The following is a 17653-nucleotide window of genomic DNA, read 5'->3' as shown; positions in this document are numbered from 1 at the left end:
ATCAGACGACCAGGCCAGTTTTGGGAGGCGGTGTTTGAAGAGGTTGCTATCGAGCAGTTCGGCCTCGGACGGCTGGGTCTGGTCGACGGTATAGCCGGAGCTAGAGAGGGTACCCGAAGGTCTGTGGTGCACCCAAGGTCACGTGAATGGAACTGTGTGCATCTGAGGCGCTCCAGGATGAGAACTGCGTTTGGGAACAGCGTGCTCAGATAATGGTCTGTGGCGGGGGTCGGCCGTTTGTGAACCATTTTCAGCCTTTTGCGGAGCAGTGGCAACGTTGGAGCGCTGCGAGGGCTTGATTAAGCCGTTACCCTTATAGCCCGTGTAGCCGTTTGTGGTCTCTTCTACAGCTCGTTTTGCTGCAGCCTGACGTACTCCATACATAGCGCTGAATTGATCGGTGGCTATGTCACCGTGATGACAGCGCGGCGCGGGATAATTTCTAGACAAGCTTCAAGCGGTGGCCGCTTGTGGATTGTGGCGAAATGATTCGTTAAGCGTGTCCCAACCTAGCTTTATGTCGCCCCCATTCATGGCGATAGGCGATGAAGGAGCGGCGAACATTTCAAACACACCACCAGTACGTGCTTATCGCTCTGTATGTCATGAGATGCTCAGAATCATTTACCGGCCTGCGATCAACCGTAACTTTCACAACCACTATTTAAAATCTGTTCTTTAAACCGCTGGCATTCAAAAACATACAACGTAATCGGGAGCCGCCGTAGATTACCAACTGTTCTGATGATCGGCATTGCTCCACTCCATCTCAGACAATGCCCGTCTATCGACCATCAAACAGGTGTGGGATGAGAGCAGAATGGAACCCTTGTAGAAATCACTAAAACCAGTGACTGGCAAAATTCACCTAAGTCACAGCACACTGCCCCCTTCACTTGCCTTCGACCTGCCTTACACGCGCGAGCGCAGTTCGATTTGGCCTTGACAGTCGCGACGCGAGGGACTGCGAAGTCTTGTCCCATCTGTCCGTAGAGCATTCCGTCGCCACCACTGCTCCGAAATCGACCTCATCCCGCTCTGCGAATATTATGACCGAGTCAATTCCGCAGAAATCTGCGACAGGTAGGCGGCTGATGTGCCGTGCGCTCTATTCGATAAGCAAATGTGGCCCGTCCAACGCAAGCGGGATGACAGGCGCGCAGAGATATCGGCTGGTCACGATCACAGACGGACTGGTGAGGGTCTTGGTCATGGAGCGTCAGATGACGTTGGAGAGCCAATGATGTCAGATTTTCTGGTGATGTGAGTAGTTATGCAACTACCCACGCTTGAGAGCTGTATGCAGATATATGTAGGATGCCGAATATCGTCGCCTTTTCGTGCTTAAAAAAAACTCATTTGGGCATTCGTAGAAACTGAGTGATCGGAATCACTGCCTCCGACAAGAGCATTCCCGGGTAATGGACGCTGAAGCTCGTGACGGGCCTTCACGTGACGTGATGGTTCGCTGTCTGTCAGCATTCGCACATCCATGCCGCTTATGGTACCTACCTGCAGTTTCGCCGAACATTGCATTGACATGAGAGGGCGTAGTTTTATGCGCTTTCTCGGATTTGACGATGCCGAGACAGTTAGGAAGTTCTGTGAGGCTTTTCAGTTGTCATTTAAATCGTGATTCTGGTACTGGCTCTAAAACCAGCAGAATTGACATTGAAGAGTTAGATTTCTTGGATTGTCAGAAAGGCAATTCTGATTTGCAATGTTGATGTATTAGGTAGTAAAAATGCATGTACCTTGAAGGGAGGCTTTTGCTGCAGTCCGACCACTGCCTGGTGCATAGCGTGGGCTCATCCCGTTGGGAATGGCGGGCCTGATGAGACACTTCACCCGAATGCTCAACAATTACTCCGGAGGGACTTGCTCCTATTGAATCTGACCTAGATGACTGCTGGGTTGACCGTCAGCCTGCAGCAGGGAAGTGTAATAATGACAAGAATGGAGAATGGTCCCGATGATGGCAAGGATGGATGAACAAGTTTTCCCATTTGTTACACACCCAGGCTCAACGATACGAATCACCTACGTCCACATTTTGCATGACTACCTTTTTATGTTCTTTATGGGTAAGAAGTTACCTACAAGTGAAACTTCTACCTATACCCGCATGCTGTAATGGAAAATCCATCAAAATCAGTTTCAACGATCTGCGCATCGCCTAATTCACGGAATGGTCATAAAATTATTTTCATAACGCGTGTAAACGCCGGTGTCGAGATACTCTTTTGTTGGCTCCCGTGCAACTGAAGTCTCCGGATAACCACCGGCTGGTAGTTGCAGTCTCTGGATACTCTGCTGTTCGATAGTTGCAGTCTCGGCCGTGTGGCGCTGGAGGGAAACTAGTCACAAACATACTGCCATAGGTGGCGCTGTGTGTCATACCCCCGTCGTCTGTCGGTCCCGGTGCCATGCGCTGAGATATTTGTTAGCTGTTTAGCTAGCTATCTAATTCTATGCACGTGTGATCTTAAGGAAATGATTAACGAGCTCTAGTATCATGGTCTGATTATCGAGAAAATGACACACAGACTGGTCATAGATTCAGCCATTCAGGACATGGTCAATAGACTGGAGTTCGGCCGTCAATGTGAACTAAGAACCCTATTTGCTTGATGACTAAAATAGTTGACGAGTATGTATCGATTATGGAAAAACACCAAAATAATATCTGCAACGTTAATTTCATTGAATAGTTAACGTTACTAAGGCAGGGTGCCATGGTTCTTCGCTATATCTTCAATCTTCATTCCCAAAGCTGCAGTCTCACAGTGACGGTAAAAGCAGAAACGTCTAGTGCAGGCTCTTTGTGTAGGTGTCGCCACCATCGCATCTGTTGAATTGCGAGACGGTCGAGACGGTCTACGGCTTTCTCGATGCATTGGATATTGGGACCTTCATAATCCGCACCGATCCTTCCTCTTGTTCTATCAGAAGCTTTCGTCGAATACTTGTAAACACCCAATCAACACTATTAACCGCTCGACCATAATTCCGATTCAACAAGTTATAGGAGGCACCACATTTGTAGGTGCTGAAACCTACCTATAATTCGTTTGGTATGGTCGATTAATGACAGTAGGGACATCAAATGTTTAAATAGCAAATCATTAATGTACTGCTTTGCTATCATATTTCACCTTAACCTCAGGTCTGGTGTTTGATTTGCCCACGTAACGAGTCCGGTGCTTATTTTGACACGTGACGGCTGGTCTGCTAACGAGGCCTCCCTGGGCGGGTCGACCGGCGGCTTTGTTCTCTGATTGATGTGTTAGCCGGCGCGGGGAGATGGATGACCGGCGGCAGTCGATAGGCGCACACAGGTGCGGCTGCCTGCGGAGCTCACCTTGGGGACCAATGTGTAGTTAGCGCGGGCGCTGGAGCTGAATGACGCCGACGGCAGTGAAATATTGTAAAGTGAACTAAATGAGATGTGGGATTAAGAGGTATCCGTCATTAGGATCCATGCGTGATCTAACTATATGTAGAAATAGCTATTGGGTTGTCTGATCGATTCCAGCAGCAATGGTTTGATTAAAATGCACATTCGATAGCTGTAGAGATGAGCGGCTTCAATATTATAGCGGTGATGTCTGGTTAGGCCATATTTCGGTGTTATTGCTGGATGTACGTGCTGCATTGAGTTCTTGCAACTTTATTATCCCCAATCCCTCTCCATTCGATATTCTTGTGCAACCATTTTCATGTTCAGCGTTATTGGAAATCTGCACTCTCGATGAGTTAACCACTTCGCTCATGTTTTCCCAGCAGTTAATCAGGGTTTAATGTGTTTATAATGTGACGGCGGAGTTGTTCGCGTCGGTCAAAGGTGCCAAAAACATCAGACCGTGTGACCCATCGGCCAATGATTTCATGACCGCTTGTATCTACGTGTCGTGTATGCAATGCATCCCTCCCCGATCAATTGAATCCGTTATGACCCGACCTGACCCGAAATGAAGTTATTTATCTCGTACATCGAAGTATGATGTGAACGTAAGACTAGCAAGTGCAGCGAATGCACCGGGATCTGTAGTTTGTCTTGGTTATTCTTCCAATGCAGTCTGAGTTTCTGAAAGCGCAACACAACGAATAATAATTATTCCACGGCAAGACAGACCTAGCCTACCCTGCCCTGCCCTGCCCTGCCCTACCCTGCTCTGCCCCGCCCTACCCTGCCCTGCCCTGCCCTGACCGTTGCGCGTTGTTTCGTTCCAGACCGGTCGGTACACCTGGGTCACCAGGGCAGTCAGAAGGTGCGCCGGGACGGAGTGCCGCTGCTCGGCTGGGAGCCCTACTTCTGCGTGTTGCTGCAGGACGAGCAGACACTCACCGCCTACCGCAGCGAGGAGATGGCGGTGAGTGACCGGGGTGGCACTCTCCGAGTGTCCGAGCGGCACTCAGAGTGCCGGTCCAGCCCCGTGCATCTTGCCCGCGGAAGTCATGTATAACTCACGGTCTGATTCCACACTCGAGAAGCAACTCTATTCCCATGAATTTGAAATAAGTTGTCCATACCCATGCATTAAGGTGCATCAGCTCTTCTAAACCATTGTAGAATGCTGTCTAATAAATATCCTAGTTTCCAGACATTTTGGCCTGTCATGTTCATGATTTTATCCCAAACCCCCAGGCCTCACCCATCTATATCAGATATTCAGGCAACATCATTACCCACAACTCGTCATGTTGATGTCGCGATTTCTTCCGCATAGCAAACAGACAAAGTCATTGGGCACACAGTTCACATCTTTTCCATCTGAAATGATATTTTGATCCTCATCAAATTCATTCAAGACTTCTCTTAAAAAAAAAAAAACAGAAATGTCATATGATTGTTCATGCATGCCAGTCACTAAACCAACAGAGTTCTGGCTTCTGCCCAAATCCGGACCGACATCTGTATATTGAATGGAATCTCTTTGGTGGCGGTTAGCCGCCGCCGGTTCCATATTTTATTCATGTCTGTCCACATCCGATGGTCATAAAGTCATGACCGTGGAGATGGACTGCTCTTGTAGCCGAACTGATATGGTGTGTCTGTGCCGCTGCAACAATGTTTGATCGGCGGCAACGGAGCCCACGGCTCGGAATACACCACCAGTCGATCATCGAATCCTCCTCAATCGTGCGTGTATGCATAATGTGCTAAGTGAATAACCGATCACCCCGAGATCCAACCACCTTGCCATTGCCATTAAAACATTGCACAGCTCAAAAGTATGATTTTGCTTAGATATCCGACCGATTGCGTAGGCCTTTGTAGTCTGTAGTTCCTTATATCAACATACTGTCTTTGCACCCACCCCATCCTCTGATGGTGACCTTTGCATCTAGCCTCTCAGTTTGTTTTTGGCTGGCAGTGAGACCGTTCCCACATGATTCTCCGGCGGCGGACCACGCCCAGCCGCGCCCCACGTGTCATTCTCAAGGACGGGAGACCCCGCCACGAAGAGCGAAGAAATACGCTGATAGGTAATGCATGCATGTTGAATAGTGAATGGGGACCATTAAGCGCTATTATGAGGCTTAGAGGCTAGATAGTATAATTGTCTTCGCGGTTGGAGTTGCCGCTAGGTCAATAATAAGCCAAGTACGCACTTTGCTCTGGATTGCAAGCTGGCGACTACTGCATGATAGAGTTCGGGGGTGAGACCATCCACTCCCCCCCCCAGCTCCCCCTGCAAGTGTCGCCCGTGACTGGGGCTGGCCACATGCTGCCCAGGCTGATGGTCAGCGATGCCAGCCTCGACACGACACTTGCCGGAAGGCCAGCCGACCCTCTCGGTTCGACCACGCCCTCGTTGGCGGGTCCACGAAGCACCAGGCGTACTCTGGCTACTCGCTGAACGGCTCATATGGGAATACGGTGACACGAACTCGTAACTCGTAAGGTGTGTGATTACCTGCTATCTGTGATATGGATAAATTTTAGGCCGATTGGCTAGCGATAGCATTCTTGATGACCATGCACGGACTCAACAGATTTTCGTGGAAAACATTAGGGCCTGGACTGTGGCGGCGGTCATTGGCACAGGAAGCGATTATACTGATGCCTGTAACCGAGTTACTCCGTTATGGAACCACCAGCTATTAAGGTAGTCACGGGGTTTGCCGCAGTCGTGTATGTCTGGCGGAAAGCGGTTTGAGATTGGGATACTCTCCCGTCTCGCGTCGTTTGTTGTGGGTGCAGCTGGCGTCGTTTTCTTCACCGCTGGAGCGGATCGGAGCGGAGCGGCTCCGATGTCACTTTCCTCTGTGTCAGGTCTTTGGTCGGTGCCTCCTCTCCCCTTCCTCCTCCTCTCCCTCTCTCCCCTCCCTCCTCTCCCCTCCCCTCCCCTCCCTCCTCTCCCCCTCTCCCTCCTCTCCTTCCCGGTGACCTGAGGGCTGTCGTAACCCGGCCGGCGGCGGTCACGGCGCCCCGTCGTTACGGCCGGCAAGGTCGTTACTCGGGATTGGTCGTTATCCGATGGTGACCGTATCTGCCGTGATATGGTGACCGCCGGGGTGGCAGCCGTCTCACCGAACCCATGGCCATGGGCCGAGTTGTAACAATTGGGGCCTGATCTTCACGGAATGTACGGTATACGTGATGTACGGAATGTATGGTGTACGAAATTCACGACCACTGATTGTGAGGTGCTGGTTGGTGACGGCTGGTGCTGATGTTTTGGTGTTGGTGTTGGTGGTGGCCTAGAATGTAGCAGCCGACAGTCTGGTGACCTTGGTGGCTCTTGTTTGCCTCTGTTTGCTCGTCGGTCGTGCTGCCTATTTCTCATTGTGGACAATTGTGCAGCTGAATGAAGCTGACATTTATAGCACACATTGCTCTGGGAGTAACTATTGTCTGTGTAGATATCACGGCTGTCATCTAAATTTGCTAACCGTATGGTCGCTAAGTTTTACGTATTACGAGGTTCTGTGGGGACGATGGAGGGATTCTATGACGATACATAGTCTGTCTTTTCATGGAGGATGACTTTGTTGGGCATCTGATGAATGATGGACGGTGGATGTGGCGTTTAGACCGACCGCCTCAGATTGTTGACTGGTTGTGTGTCCGCAGATTTTCCCGCTCACTCTGGGTCAGCAGAGGAGCAGGAAGGTGGGTGATGTGCCGTTTGTGACGCTGTACGTATGCATATGCGTCTCTCCGTCACCGCTCTGTCCCGAGCTAATCGCCGCAACTCTGTTGTATGTGTCTGCCGATACCCCTGCTTCATCCTTGCATGCAGCTCTGTCTCAGTACTCACTGCCCGTATTTCTTGTTCTGTCTCTGCTAGCTGCTCCACGCTGTCCCCGTCCACTCATGCAATGAGGTCCTACAATCGTGCTTGCATGCATGAGCATCCGGCAACCTTGGCAGCAATGCCGCGCCATGCACCGCACCCACGTCTCCGATCTTGTCTGTTGGGATCGACCGGGTCAGTTCGTCCAGTCTCTGGCGCTGCATTCAGCGCTCGAGTCCGCGAAGGCACGGATTGCACAATGCACAGTGCACTCTGTACGGTCTCTAACACAGAGCCATGCGACGATGGCCACCCGGGTGTGAGCCGAAGGTCGTCCGATCGCCGGCGATGCCATGTTCTGGACTGTTTGTTCGACCCAACGGGACGTTCACTGAGGGAATTGCCACTCTGGACAACTTCCCGGCACTCGCGTGCGGCTCTGCACAGACGAATGGCGCCAGTCACACGCGCCGCGTACGTCCCTGCAGCTCCGGGGAAAGGGATGGCGAGTATTGGAATGCTGGGCCCCTGCTGGATTCCGTAGTTCACTTTGATCACAATCGATTGTGGAACTTATTTTATTTGAGTTGGCCATTTTTCATTAACATAATAAATCGATTAGTCAGTTTTGATTGACTGCGCAAAAGTACCTACATTTAATTGAATATGTTTCATTGATAATTATCACAAACCGGGGGGGGGGGGACTGAGAAGTGACTGAATTATGGAGTTTATCAGCGTTCAGTCTTCTTACAGAATAACGGTGCATGTAAGTTCCCGAATTAGGGGGCTTTTTGTTCTATTTATTTGGTTTCAGTTATAGCGATAAGATGATCTGGTTTCCATGTATTTTTTCTCCTTTTAGGGCTCATGCACCACATTATTACGGCTCACATACTCAGATAATCTAAAGGCATCTATTTGAACTAATCGGGTTTGGGACCTGTGACTCACATGGGACAAATGAGGACGCGGTGACATCAGACCGGTCGTTCCTCCATGCAAACACGTTGCACTGTCTATAGACGGTGTATGTGGCAAGACATATATGTCCTTGCCAATCCCGTTGCAATGGCTATGAATAATCAGCAAAGCGAATATGATGTCGTTTAAAATTAAGCCTTTCACCATGGCATGGCTACGCCAGGTGAATTGACAGCTAAACCGTCCGGCGTCCACTTTAGACAAGAGCTCTCACTTTTACTCTCATTATGCGTTTCGCTCTGCACCGCCGCCTCTCCGCGATCTCCCAATGTTTGTGTTGGTGGTCACCAGCGCCGCATTTTTCGCCGAACCTGTGGCGGATGCACGTGGTGCGGTGCAGCTGGTGGTGCACTCGTTACGGAAATGGCGTGCACCTCACCATAAACAGCCAGCTGGTGCCCGGCGTCTGGTGATCGGGTGTCACCAGGAGCTGTTAGCTTTACGCGGCGGGAGACGGATACAGACCGGGTCGGCGTCCGGCGCCGGGTGCTGTTTGTAACAGCTCTGCTGCAGGCGACGCCGGAACATAAGCCGGTTCTCAAAACATAGCTGCGGGCTGTTCTAAGGCTCCAAGCGTTACGTAGGCGCACATTTATCAGTGTTACGAACGGCATGAAGTCACTGTGAGATTATAATGTCTCTTCATACAGAAAACCCACTGGTCATAAGTTATCGTTCCAGCAGTTATTTGCAGCATATGTATAGTGGTTAGTTGGCCAAGCCAGAGGCGCATGAGCACTTAGTGTATGTAGTGTACTGCGTAGGTATGTCCCTGCATGGCGGGGGACGACTGTTTTTGTAATGTTGGACATGGTATGCCGTCACACTGGGCGGGGCCGGTGGGTGAGGCCGGTGCTCGTTAGCATCTTATTTAGCACCGAGACGGTGGACGCACTTTATCCTTGAGCCGCGCGGCGGCCGGCTGATACCTCCATTTGGCATACCCCATCCATCCCAATCCAACCGCTCGCTTTACACGAGGTTAACTGGGGACCGGGCTGCAAATCGTTGAGCGTTAGAGTACAATGGTGAACAAAATAGAAAATGTACCAAGCGTTGTGGTTTGTTTTAGTCTTGCTGTCGGTTATCACGTTCTAATATGTTTCAAAATTTAATACGTAAGTGTCATTTTTCTCTTATTTTGCATTTTAAGAGGCAATTGTTCACCCGAGGGCAAATCGGTATTATTAGGCCCTTGGAAACATTTTTTGAAATGTGATATTTGCTTAGACTGCTGTCATCTCTAAAATCTTCATTTCAGAACAAAGGTAGGCTATTTTTAACTTTTTTATTGGTGTTTGCACCTAACTAGGTATATGTGACTATGCGCTGCAAATCAGTATTTACATTTTATAAAAAGACTCTCGTGTTTCATAGAGAAGCTAGATCGGTTGGACTGATATGCATATGTAGAATCAATTAATCGAGTTAGGCTAACCGGACCTGGTATAATGGTGGAATAAATCGATCACTCTGTTACAAATAATGGACATTTCACTCCAGGATGATAGAACCAATTTCATTAGGGCAATACACTTTGGGTGGACCACACTCAATCGTGGAGCCCTCAACATAAACACGACAATTAATCGGGACTATCAAATGTCATCAGCGTTGACTCAGCATCTCCTTCCTTATACGAGAGTGAACGGTAGTTCTCTTATGGTTTATCGATGTGCCATAAACTTAGCACTTCAGCCAAAAATAGTGAGCGCGATTATGTTGGTGATGGTGATGTCTGATGATTCCGATAACGTTGCGTTATAAACGCTTTAAGTATAAGCGTCCACCAATAAGCATCTTTAATCTTTATATACACTTGGTCTTTAGACATCGTGGTTTCATGACATAGCAAATGAAAATGAAATAGAAACGACTTGCACCAATTCACTTCATTAATTCATCCCTTTCCTTGCGTTGCGAAATGAATTGTCGGACCGTTGGCTTATTCTTCCAATACTGATAGAGCCATTCTGCATTGCCTGTTACTGCTCACTAATTGGCCACCCTGCGAAACTTAGGGTCAGCGAAACCCCGCTGTTCGGCCGTTGATCGCTGAATGATTCTCCCAATCAGGCAATAACCCGGCACCGGCTATCGCTGGCGTCTGCCAGGCTTTCCCATGGCACTGTAAAGGCCGACCGGCGCGGCGCCCGGTCCACACCGACCAATCTCACCCCTCAGTGCACTGGCGGTGCGGTCTGCAGGTCTGTGAGCGTCCGCGGCGAGATTTCCCCACAATCACTGATGCCACGCGGCCTGCAGAGAACCAATGTGAAATCACCGAGCACGGCTGCGAGCGTGATGTTCAAATAGCATGGGATGAAGTCCTCGTGACGACCCCCCTGTGAGTGTGGTTTGATGGCTATGGTCAGCTCAGGACGGCACCGATTACGCCCGCGTGAAGAATTCAGGTACTCTGACCAGAAAAGACGACGAAGTCTCATATTGCATACGTCGATTATGTATATCGGCGACATTTTCCAATGCGACAGCCGAGCAATATACTTCAACGGCTGTCTTGCTTCAGGCCACTGTTGCTAACACGTAACAACGTCCAACTCTATATTTAAAGATCAAATAAAAAGACACCTGAACAAGAGCTAAAGTAGTTCGGATGGTCGGCTCACTCATTCCACCCGTACCGGTGATGCCTCGGATCAGGACCTTGCCTTTTTAAATAGCGTAACGCAGAGTTGTCTGAAAGCGACCTCCGATACCGAGATGTTGACGGGCGATCATTAGGCATACGCTAATTGCGTGCGCCAGATGCGATGAGTTGGGGAGGAGGGATGAGCCGTGATCAATGGGGCAGGACAAGAAGAGCACGCTGTGACGGATTTAATCAGGAGCCGGGAGCAGCACGCGAGCAGGCTCTCTGTCTGGGCCATGTCTCCGTGACGTCAAACGACGTCGGGGCATGATTATTGGAGAGGATGGAGGGGTGGAGAGAGAGAGAGAGAGAGAGAGAGAGAGAGAGAGAGAGAGAGAGAGAGAGAGAGAGAGAGAGAGAGGGGGGGGCAGGCAGGTAAGAAACGAGACAGAGACAGACAGTCAGAACAACTCACGAAAGAGATGTGACGGCAGGAGGCGGAAATGTCGCATCGTGTACTGTACGTACGCTGTATTATGATAACGTGTCTTGTCATAAAACTGACCTCGGCCAGCCACTGCCAGTTAGGCCGCTCTGTGTGCGTGAGGGGCGTCACCTTTTCAGACACGCACCTGTGGCCTCCTCCCCACCCGTCCTGCCGCCGCGCGGCCGCCTCTGAACTTCGCGTGACATGTCACCGGGAACGAGGTCTGATCGACAGCCGGTGATCCCTCCGTCCACCTGTGCCACTCCCACTCAACAGGGCCACGTCGGCAGCCAGTTTTCGGCAGGGCTTCCGGGCGAACTTCGGCCCATCTGTATTCACCGGCGGCTCCTTTGCGCTGAGACCGGGGTGGTTCCTTGTCGGGTGACTGCTGAGGGGGCGCCCCAGTGACCCTGTCCTTGTTGCACTGTCCCAGTTGTCACCGTGTCCCCCGGAGCGCTGAGCAGAGCTGTGTCGCCCAGAGTTATGCGGTTGTGAGACCTGGAAATTGGGACGGTCACCGCCCACCCTCAGTTCCGTTTCCTTGAGTCGCTTCGGTAAACAGCGGTGTTTGTCGAGCGGCACGGGCCGGCAGCAGTGGCCGCCCCCGCCCCCGCCCTCCACACGCACACGCCGGGCCGGATCTGATGCTGGCTGTGTTTTCCGGAGCAGTTGTGTCACCCAGGGTCAGTGCGTGTCGGCCGCCCCCGCTAGGTCATCGCGCCGCCCCCGCCCCCGCCGCTCCTGCCGCCCACGGAAGCAGTCATTATTCTGGTGTGCCCACGGGACGGCCGAGGCATGCAGTGGCGGTCGTACCGGTCCTGCGCGTCTCCGCTGACCCCTGGAGGTCTGATCGTGACCCGGCGCCGCGGGTCACCCCGTGTCACAATCCGTGACCCCGTGTGACCCGCGTTTGGTCACCGGGCGGCTATCATCCATCCCCAAGCGATGCGACGGCGGGGAGCCGGATTGCAGCACAACAGATATGGGCGCCCTATAAAACCAACGATGGGACTGGTTTGGTGGATGTTACTCTTCAATGGGTCGTTGGTTACGGATGAATGTGAACCGCGCTGCAGGCCGTATGAAAAGGATGGAAACCCCGGATGGGATGCGCTCTTCCTGTCGGTTAGAAGCGCCATAGTGTTCGTATTCACTTCTGCCTGCCCCATAGACTTTCAGTTTTACCTTACCGATGATGCTCTGCACAATCAACTTTCACTGATCCCTGCAACTGAAAAATCGGTCCACGAGCTGACCTTGTTTCGTCTCAGGCGGTTATAGGTTCAATGCTGAAGAGAACAGCTATTCTGAAGCGGATTTGACTCCATATACATGGATGATTCAGTCGAGATTGGTTTCAGTCGCAATTTAGATATCCCCATCTCAACCATTTTAATGTCGTGTAAGAATCTAATGTCCGTCTCTGTCTTCATGTCTGCATTCTTACGTTTGCCTATCGGCGTCAGACATGTGTACATTTTCCATGCTCTGCAGTACATGTCGCTTGATGTATGTAGATCTGCTGCCTGTCTGCCCCTTTTCCCATTGCGAAGGCTGTGTCCGTCTCAACCCGGCTCTGCGCTGATCAGGGGCGACTCCCGATGCCTGATGCAGATTGCCGCCGCACCATTTGCATTTGCGCCTGGCCGCGGGCGACCCATGCAAGGTCGCGCACCGCCGCCGCCGTGAGCAGAATTTTGAGCGGCACCCCTGCAGAATTTTCCACGACGATGGGGCACTGAATGCTGCTGGTAGTGGGGCTGATGATAGACGATGGAGGCGCACTGATCGTGATGTGCCGGTTTATGCAAGTACGGTAACAACTCAGTGGTATGGCCGTGGCTCATTCAGCGGGAAGAATACTGCGGGCTTATGTCGGAAGAAAAATGAAGACCACAATATCGCACCCAAAGCATCACTGTTCAGGGCGTGGAAATAGTCCAACCCAGCTGTGATGACTGCCTGACTGGTGCTCTCCCCATGGGCTATATGCCGCGGCTTTTTCCACCTGGCCTGTGCCTCCTTCTCTTGGTCGATGTGCTCCCCCGGCTAGTAGCAGCCGGCGTTGCTGTGGTGGCTTCATAGTGCCGTTACGCCGATTGTGACGGCTCCCTGGAAAGCGAACAGTAATCACCCAGCTTCCATAGCAACTAGCTCGTGATGCGTCAGAACTCTCGAGAATGAACGAGTCACGATATTGCTGTCTTGCCTCGTCTCTATTACCTTTACGCGACCAGCTTATTGAAAAAAAAAATGAAAAGGTATTTTTTGTATCATTTATGGTCTATTTTTGACGTCCTGAACAAAATATCCAATTACTTGTTTTAAAAAATGGGATGATTGCATGCAATGTGTTGAGCTGACATCAGCTGGTCAAGGCTAAAAACTTATGAACGTCTCAGCTCAACCCACGTCTATACGTCCTACAATTCGCTACACTTTTTGACCTGACCGCCGTCTGTTGCCCGGCTTTGAGCAGCGCCGTGAGGGCCGGCCTCGTCCATTCACTCCCAGTGGGCCGCCCCGCCCAGCCGTGGCAGCTGCTGCAGCTCCCTCCCCCTCCATATCTAGCGGCTGTATGCTAATTGCAGGCCGGCGCTCGGCGACTGATGCCGAGTCTGCCAATCAGGCCGTGCTGTTTTACGGTGTGAGCGGCACCTTGGCGGCGTCGGAACAAACAGGCGCTGACGACGGCGAGGTCTCTGTGGGCCCCGAGACGGGTCTTCGGCCCCCGGACGTGCCACGCGCGCCAGTGGGGTCTGAAGTTACCTGCAACCGCCGCTCCACGCAGAAAGGTGTTCGTCTGATGATGTCTGAGACTAGAGGCCTCCCATGTCTCCCCAACCAAACCACCTGCGGATAGGAAAGTGCTGGGAGGAAAGCCAAGAGGCATGGTCATTTGTAGGTACTCGTATTGTATCTAGTACGGCGAATCCAATGGCTATGTTAGCCGTTAAAGGTAGTGTGCCACCTTTGAAAGATTTCCCATTTTATTTTTCCTAGGATAAGAAGCTTCTGTTTTTACCTAATATCGCAAAAAAAAAAAATCAAAAATGGGCCTGGAATAGTGCCTTTTTCGCCTAAAAGTTTTTCGGTTTTTAGATATGTATAACAACTGTAGTGGGCTCACCTGCAAACAGGCGTCGGGCAACAATCGCGAATGCGGCGCACTTGTGACAATAAGCAAAGGTCATTATAGTGTTACGACCATACGACGTACGGGAATGAGTTATCAGCTGTCTAATCGTAGACAACACAATGTCGAGCCTTAAACTGTAAGCCCGTATTGGTATTGTTTCTTTTATTTGGCTGTCGAACATTATTTATGGTTTGAAATATGATTTTATGTAAAATAATTGATATGAAAAAGCCGTCTTATAAGTTATGACCCCATTTCATCACACGCAAGTGGCAGAAATGACAATGATCAGCTGACGCATTTTTCTTGGCCGAAGTCAGAGCGCGCGGCCCGACGCACCACGCGTATTTGGAAATTCCGACCTCGACGAGCATCAGAAGCCACCTAACAGGCGTGTTCGAAACCGCAGGAGATGATGATGAACGGGTTTATCGAAACTTGATTGGATGAGCATATCGGTAATAGCGATTTCAGTGTGTGCATTTATTGTTCATAGTGGTGTGAAATGTGGTTGGGGTACGACCGACAACCCGTCGGGGCGAATTTCGCACTGGGGTACTCAAAATGTGAAGAATTTAAGACGTTTCCATGAGTTTTGAAGGTATGGATAAGTTCTAAAAATCCGGTTCTCCTTATCTGGGCCATTAACTCCATACGGTCCAAGAAAGCTGGCACACTACCTTTAACCCGCGCGGGGCTGGGGGGGGGTAAATTTTACCCCCCCTCGCGAATTTTTGCGATAACTCAAAAACGGCGGCGCGCAGCGCCGCCAAACTTTCAGTACCTTTTCTTACATCAATTTGACACGTTCCCTGAAAATTTGAGCGAAATCCGTCGGAAAATTTTTGAGAAATTGACGTTTTAGTGACGTCATGTTCGCCATTTTCGCCTCAAAAACGGCAAAAGTTCAAACGCCGCTAACATCTTCATTTTTAAAGGAATCAAGACGTAACAAAAAAGGTTATACGTAATTTTACTTTGTCTATCAAATGGCCATCTCGGTTTTTTGAAAATTTTGGATTTTGGCCTAAATTTTTTCAAAAAACTAACTTTTTTGGGAAAATCATTATAAAATCCAAAATTTTGAGTCTATCGAAAAAACCGGAATATATGTCAGAGAAGTGGTCTATGTGCACCTACATACCAAATTTTAGAAGAATCGGTTCAAAAATGTGGGAGTTATTCAAAATTTTATGACGTCACGACACACAAAATTTTTGAAAAATGACTTTTTTGGAAGTTCTAGACCTCGTACGGAAACAAAAATAGCACCATTCGATTCGCCGTGAAAAACTGCATCAGATAGACACCTTTTTAGGCCTTAACAACCAACTTCAAAATTTGACCTCACTTGACCTGACCTTGACCTGACCTCGACCTGAAATTCATCCAGGGGTGGTCCATATCACTTATTGAGTGTGCCTATTGAATTCTATGAGTAAAATGACCCATAAAACATGTGTCGCACATGCCCTTTTCTATATTTTGTGTTTTGGTGACCTGACCTGACCTGACCTGACCTTGACCTTGACCTCTGAATGATATTGTATGCAACGAATATTGTCTTGGTAGCCTAAGAACACGTTTTGGGCGATCAGTCTCAGTCCATGACTCCATTCTTCGGCAACTACGGTGCAAGGCCGATACTGTAGAAACTTGCAATTTGTACCCTTGACCTGACCTTGACCTTGACCTCAAACTTTAAATTAAGTACATGTTTTTAGTAGTTCGTGATGAGAGCTTTCGATTGGCGTTTGAATTTTCCAAATCGGACCATTAGTTCGGGAGATAACAGGGGGGGGTAAAATTTACCCCCCCCCCCCAGCCCCGCGCGTTCGGCTGGAGACCCCAGCCCCGCGCGGGTTAAGGGGCTGAAACGTCTCCTGTCCCTCCGGACGGAAGGTCCCGCCGCGGGTGAACGCGAGGACTCTGATTTGACGTAGCCATTCCTTCACGCAAAAACTGTGAATCAGCGGTTCGGGCCTCCCGGTCGGTGTGAGCGGCAGGCCCGGCCGGGTCTTTCCCGGTGGGTCCCGCCTGCCGTACCCGGCAAGGTCACTGCCACTTGTCCCCGGACCCAGCTCTGATGTATCGTCTGCGTGAGGGAGGGGCGGGCAAGGACCCTCCCACAGGATATAGGTAACCTGTGCTCTTTGATAGGGTGCCGGGCCAACTAACGCCGGTGATGTCCGAGCAGGTGTCAGAGCGACGTGCCGAGCTTCGCTCCCAATGGACACCGAACTGAGTGGAAATGAGTTCCTAGCGTTCGGCTATCACCCTCGCGGAATCGATTTCATTGTATTCTCCTCTCATTTGCATTTCCCATTTTCTGAATCGTTCCATCTATTGTTTCCGTGTTTGGACGGCGCCGAGTGGCGTATGACGGCACCCACGGTGGCGCTCGGTGGTCGTGGCCTCCGCTCGGTCTGGGGGATTCGATGGACTTCCTTCTGTGCTGATTGAGTCTCCACACCATCAAGTGCGGCTAGGACACGGGCACCAGACATAATCAGGGTCAATTATGACGGAGGCCGGTGGGGGGCTGGCCGCCGCCGCCTGGTCGTGATCCAGTCGAGGCCAGCGGCGGGGCCAGTCAGCACCCCGCCGTGACCGGTATGTTTCGCACGTGCCGACACAGTGTGCCGCCGTCCGAGCGGTGGCTGCGCTGCATTATTGGACGGGCGCGGAGCACTTCAGTCCGCTCCGCTGTTCTCGACGGACGGTCCGGCTGAGACGAGGCGTGGCTGCGATTCCAATCAGCTATATCCGTGTTGTATCGCCTCCGCGACCTTCTGCGTCGTCTGATGTCAGTGTGAGTCGGTCTTAGCGGGGCGTGATTCGACTGGTGGCGCCTGTCCGCGCGGCTGGACTGCCGGGGTGCGCAGAGCGTGGGCGGGGTCCGGCCCAGGGCGTCCGCAGGGGTAGGGTGTGGCCGGTGGCCTGCCGAGCTCCGGGCGCCTCCAAGGCTGCGCTCCGTGCCGCTCTCCGTCGCATTGCTCCGGTACCGCGCTCCGAGTGGCCCGCTCGCCAATCGTGTGTGACCTCGCCATGAAGGTGACCCGACCCGGCAGTGGGCGTCGTGTCAGGAGCTCAGTCGGCCCGCCGCTGCAGAAGACCGCCGCCCGGCTGATGGCCTGTGAAAATAGGAGAGGTGGCGGTCTGCAATTAGGGCGTATTGTGTGGTCAGCGTTATTGCCGTCCTTGAG

At 51.1% G+C, this 17653-nt stretch overlaps 1 protein-coding gene across 1 annotated transcript in view; it reads left to right on the top strand.

Annotated features, from left to right (window-relative positions):
• Positions 1-17653, top strand: part of LOC122364263 (ras GTPase-activating protein raskol-like) — a 170561-nt gene that overhangs the window by 28857 nt on the left and 124051 nt on the right. Inside the window, exon 2 of the mRNA XM_043334472.1 lies at positions 4234-4373. Coding sequence (XP_043190407.1) covers positions 4234-4373 — 140 coding nt within the window. The remainder of the gene's footprint in view (positions 1-4233; positions 4374-17653) is intronic.

This window comes from Amphibalanus amphitrite, unplaced genomic scaffold (assembly GCF_019059575.1).
Source record: "Amphibalanus amphitrite isolate SeventyFive unplaced genomic scaffold, NRLGWU_Aamphi_draft 000665F_arrow, whole genome shotgun sequence".
Classification (NCBI taxonomy): Eukaryota; Metazoa; Arthropoda; class Thecostraca; order Balanomorpha; family Balanidae; genus Amphibalanus; species Amphibalanus amphitrite.
This window is presented reverse-complemented; position numbering and strand designations above follow the sequence as displayed.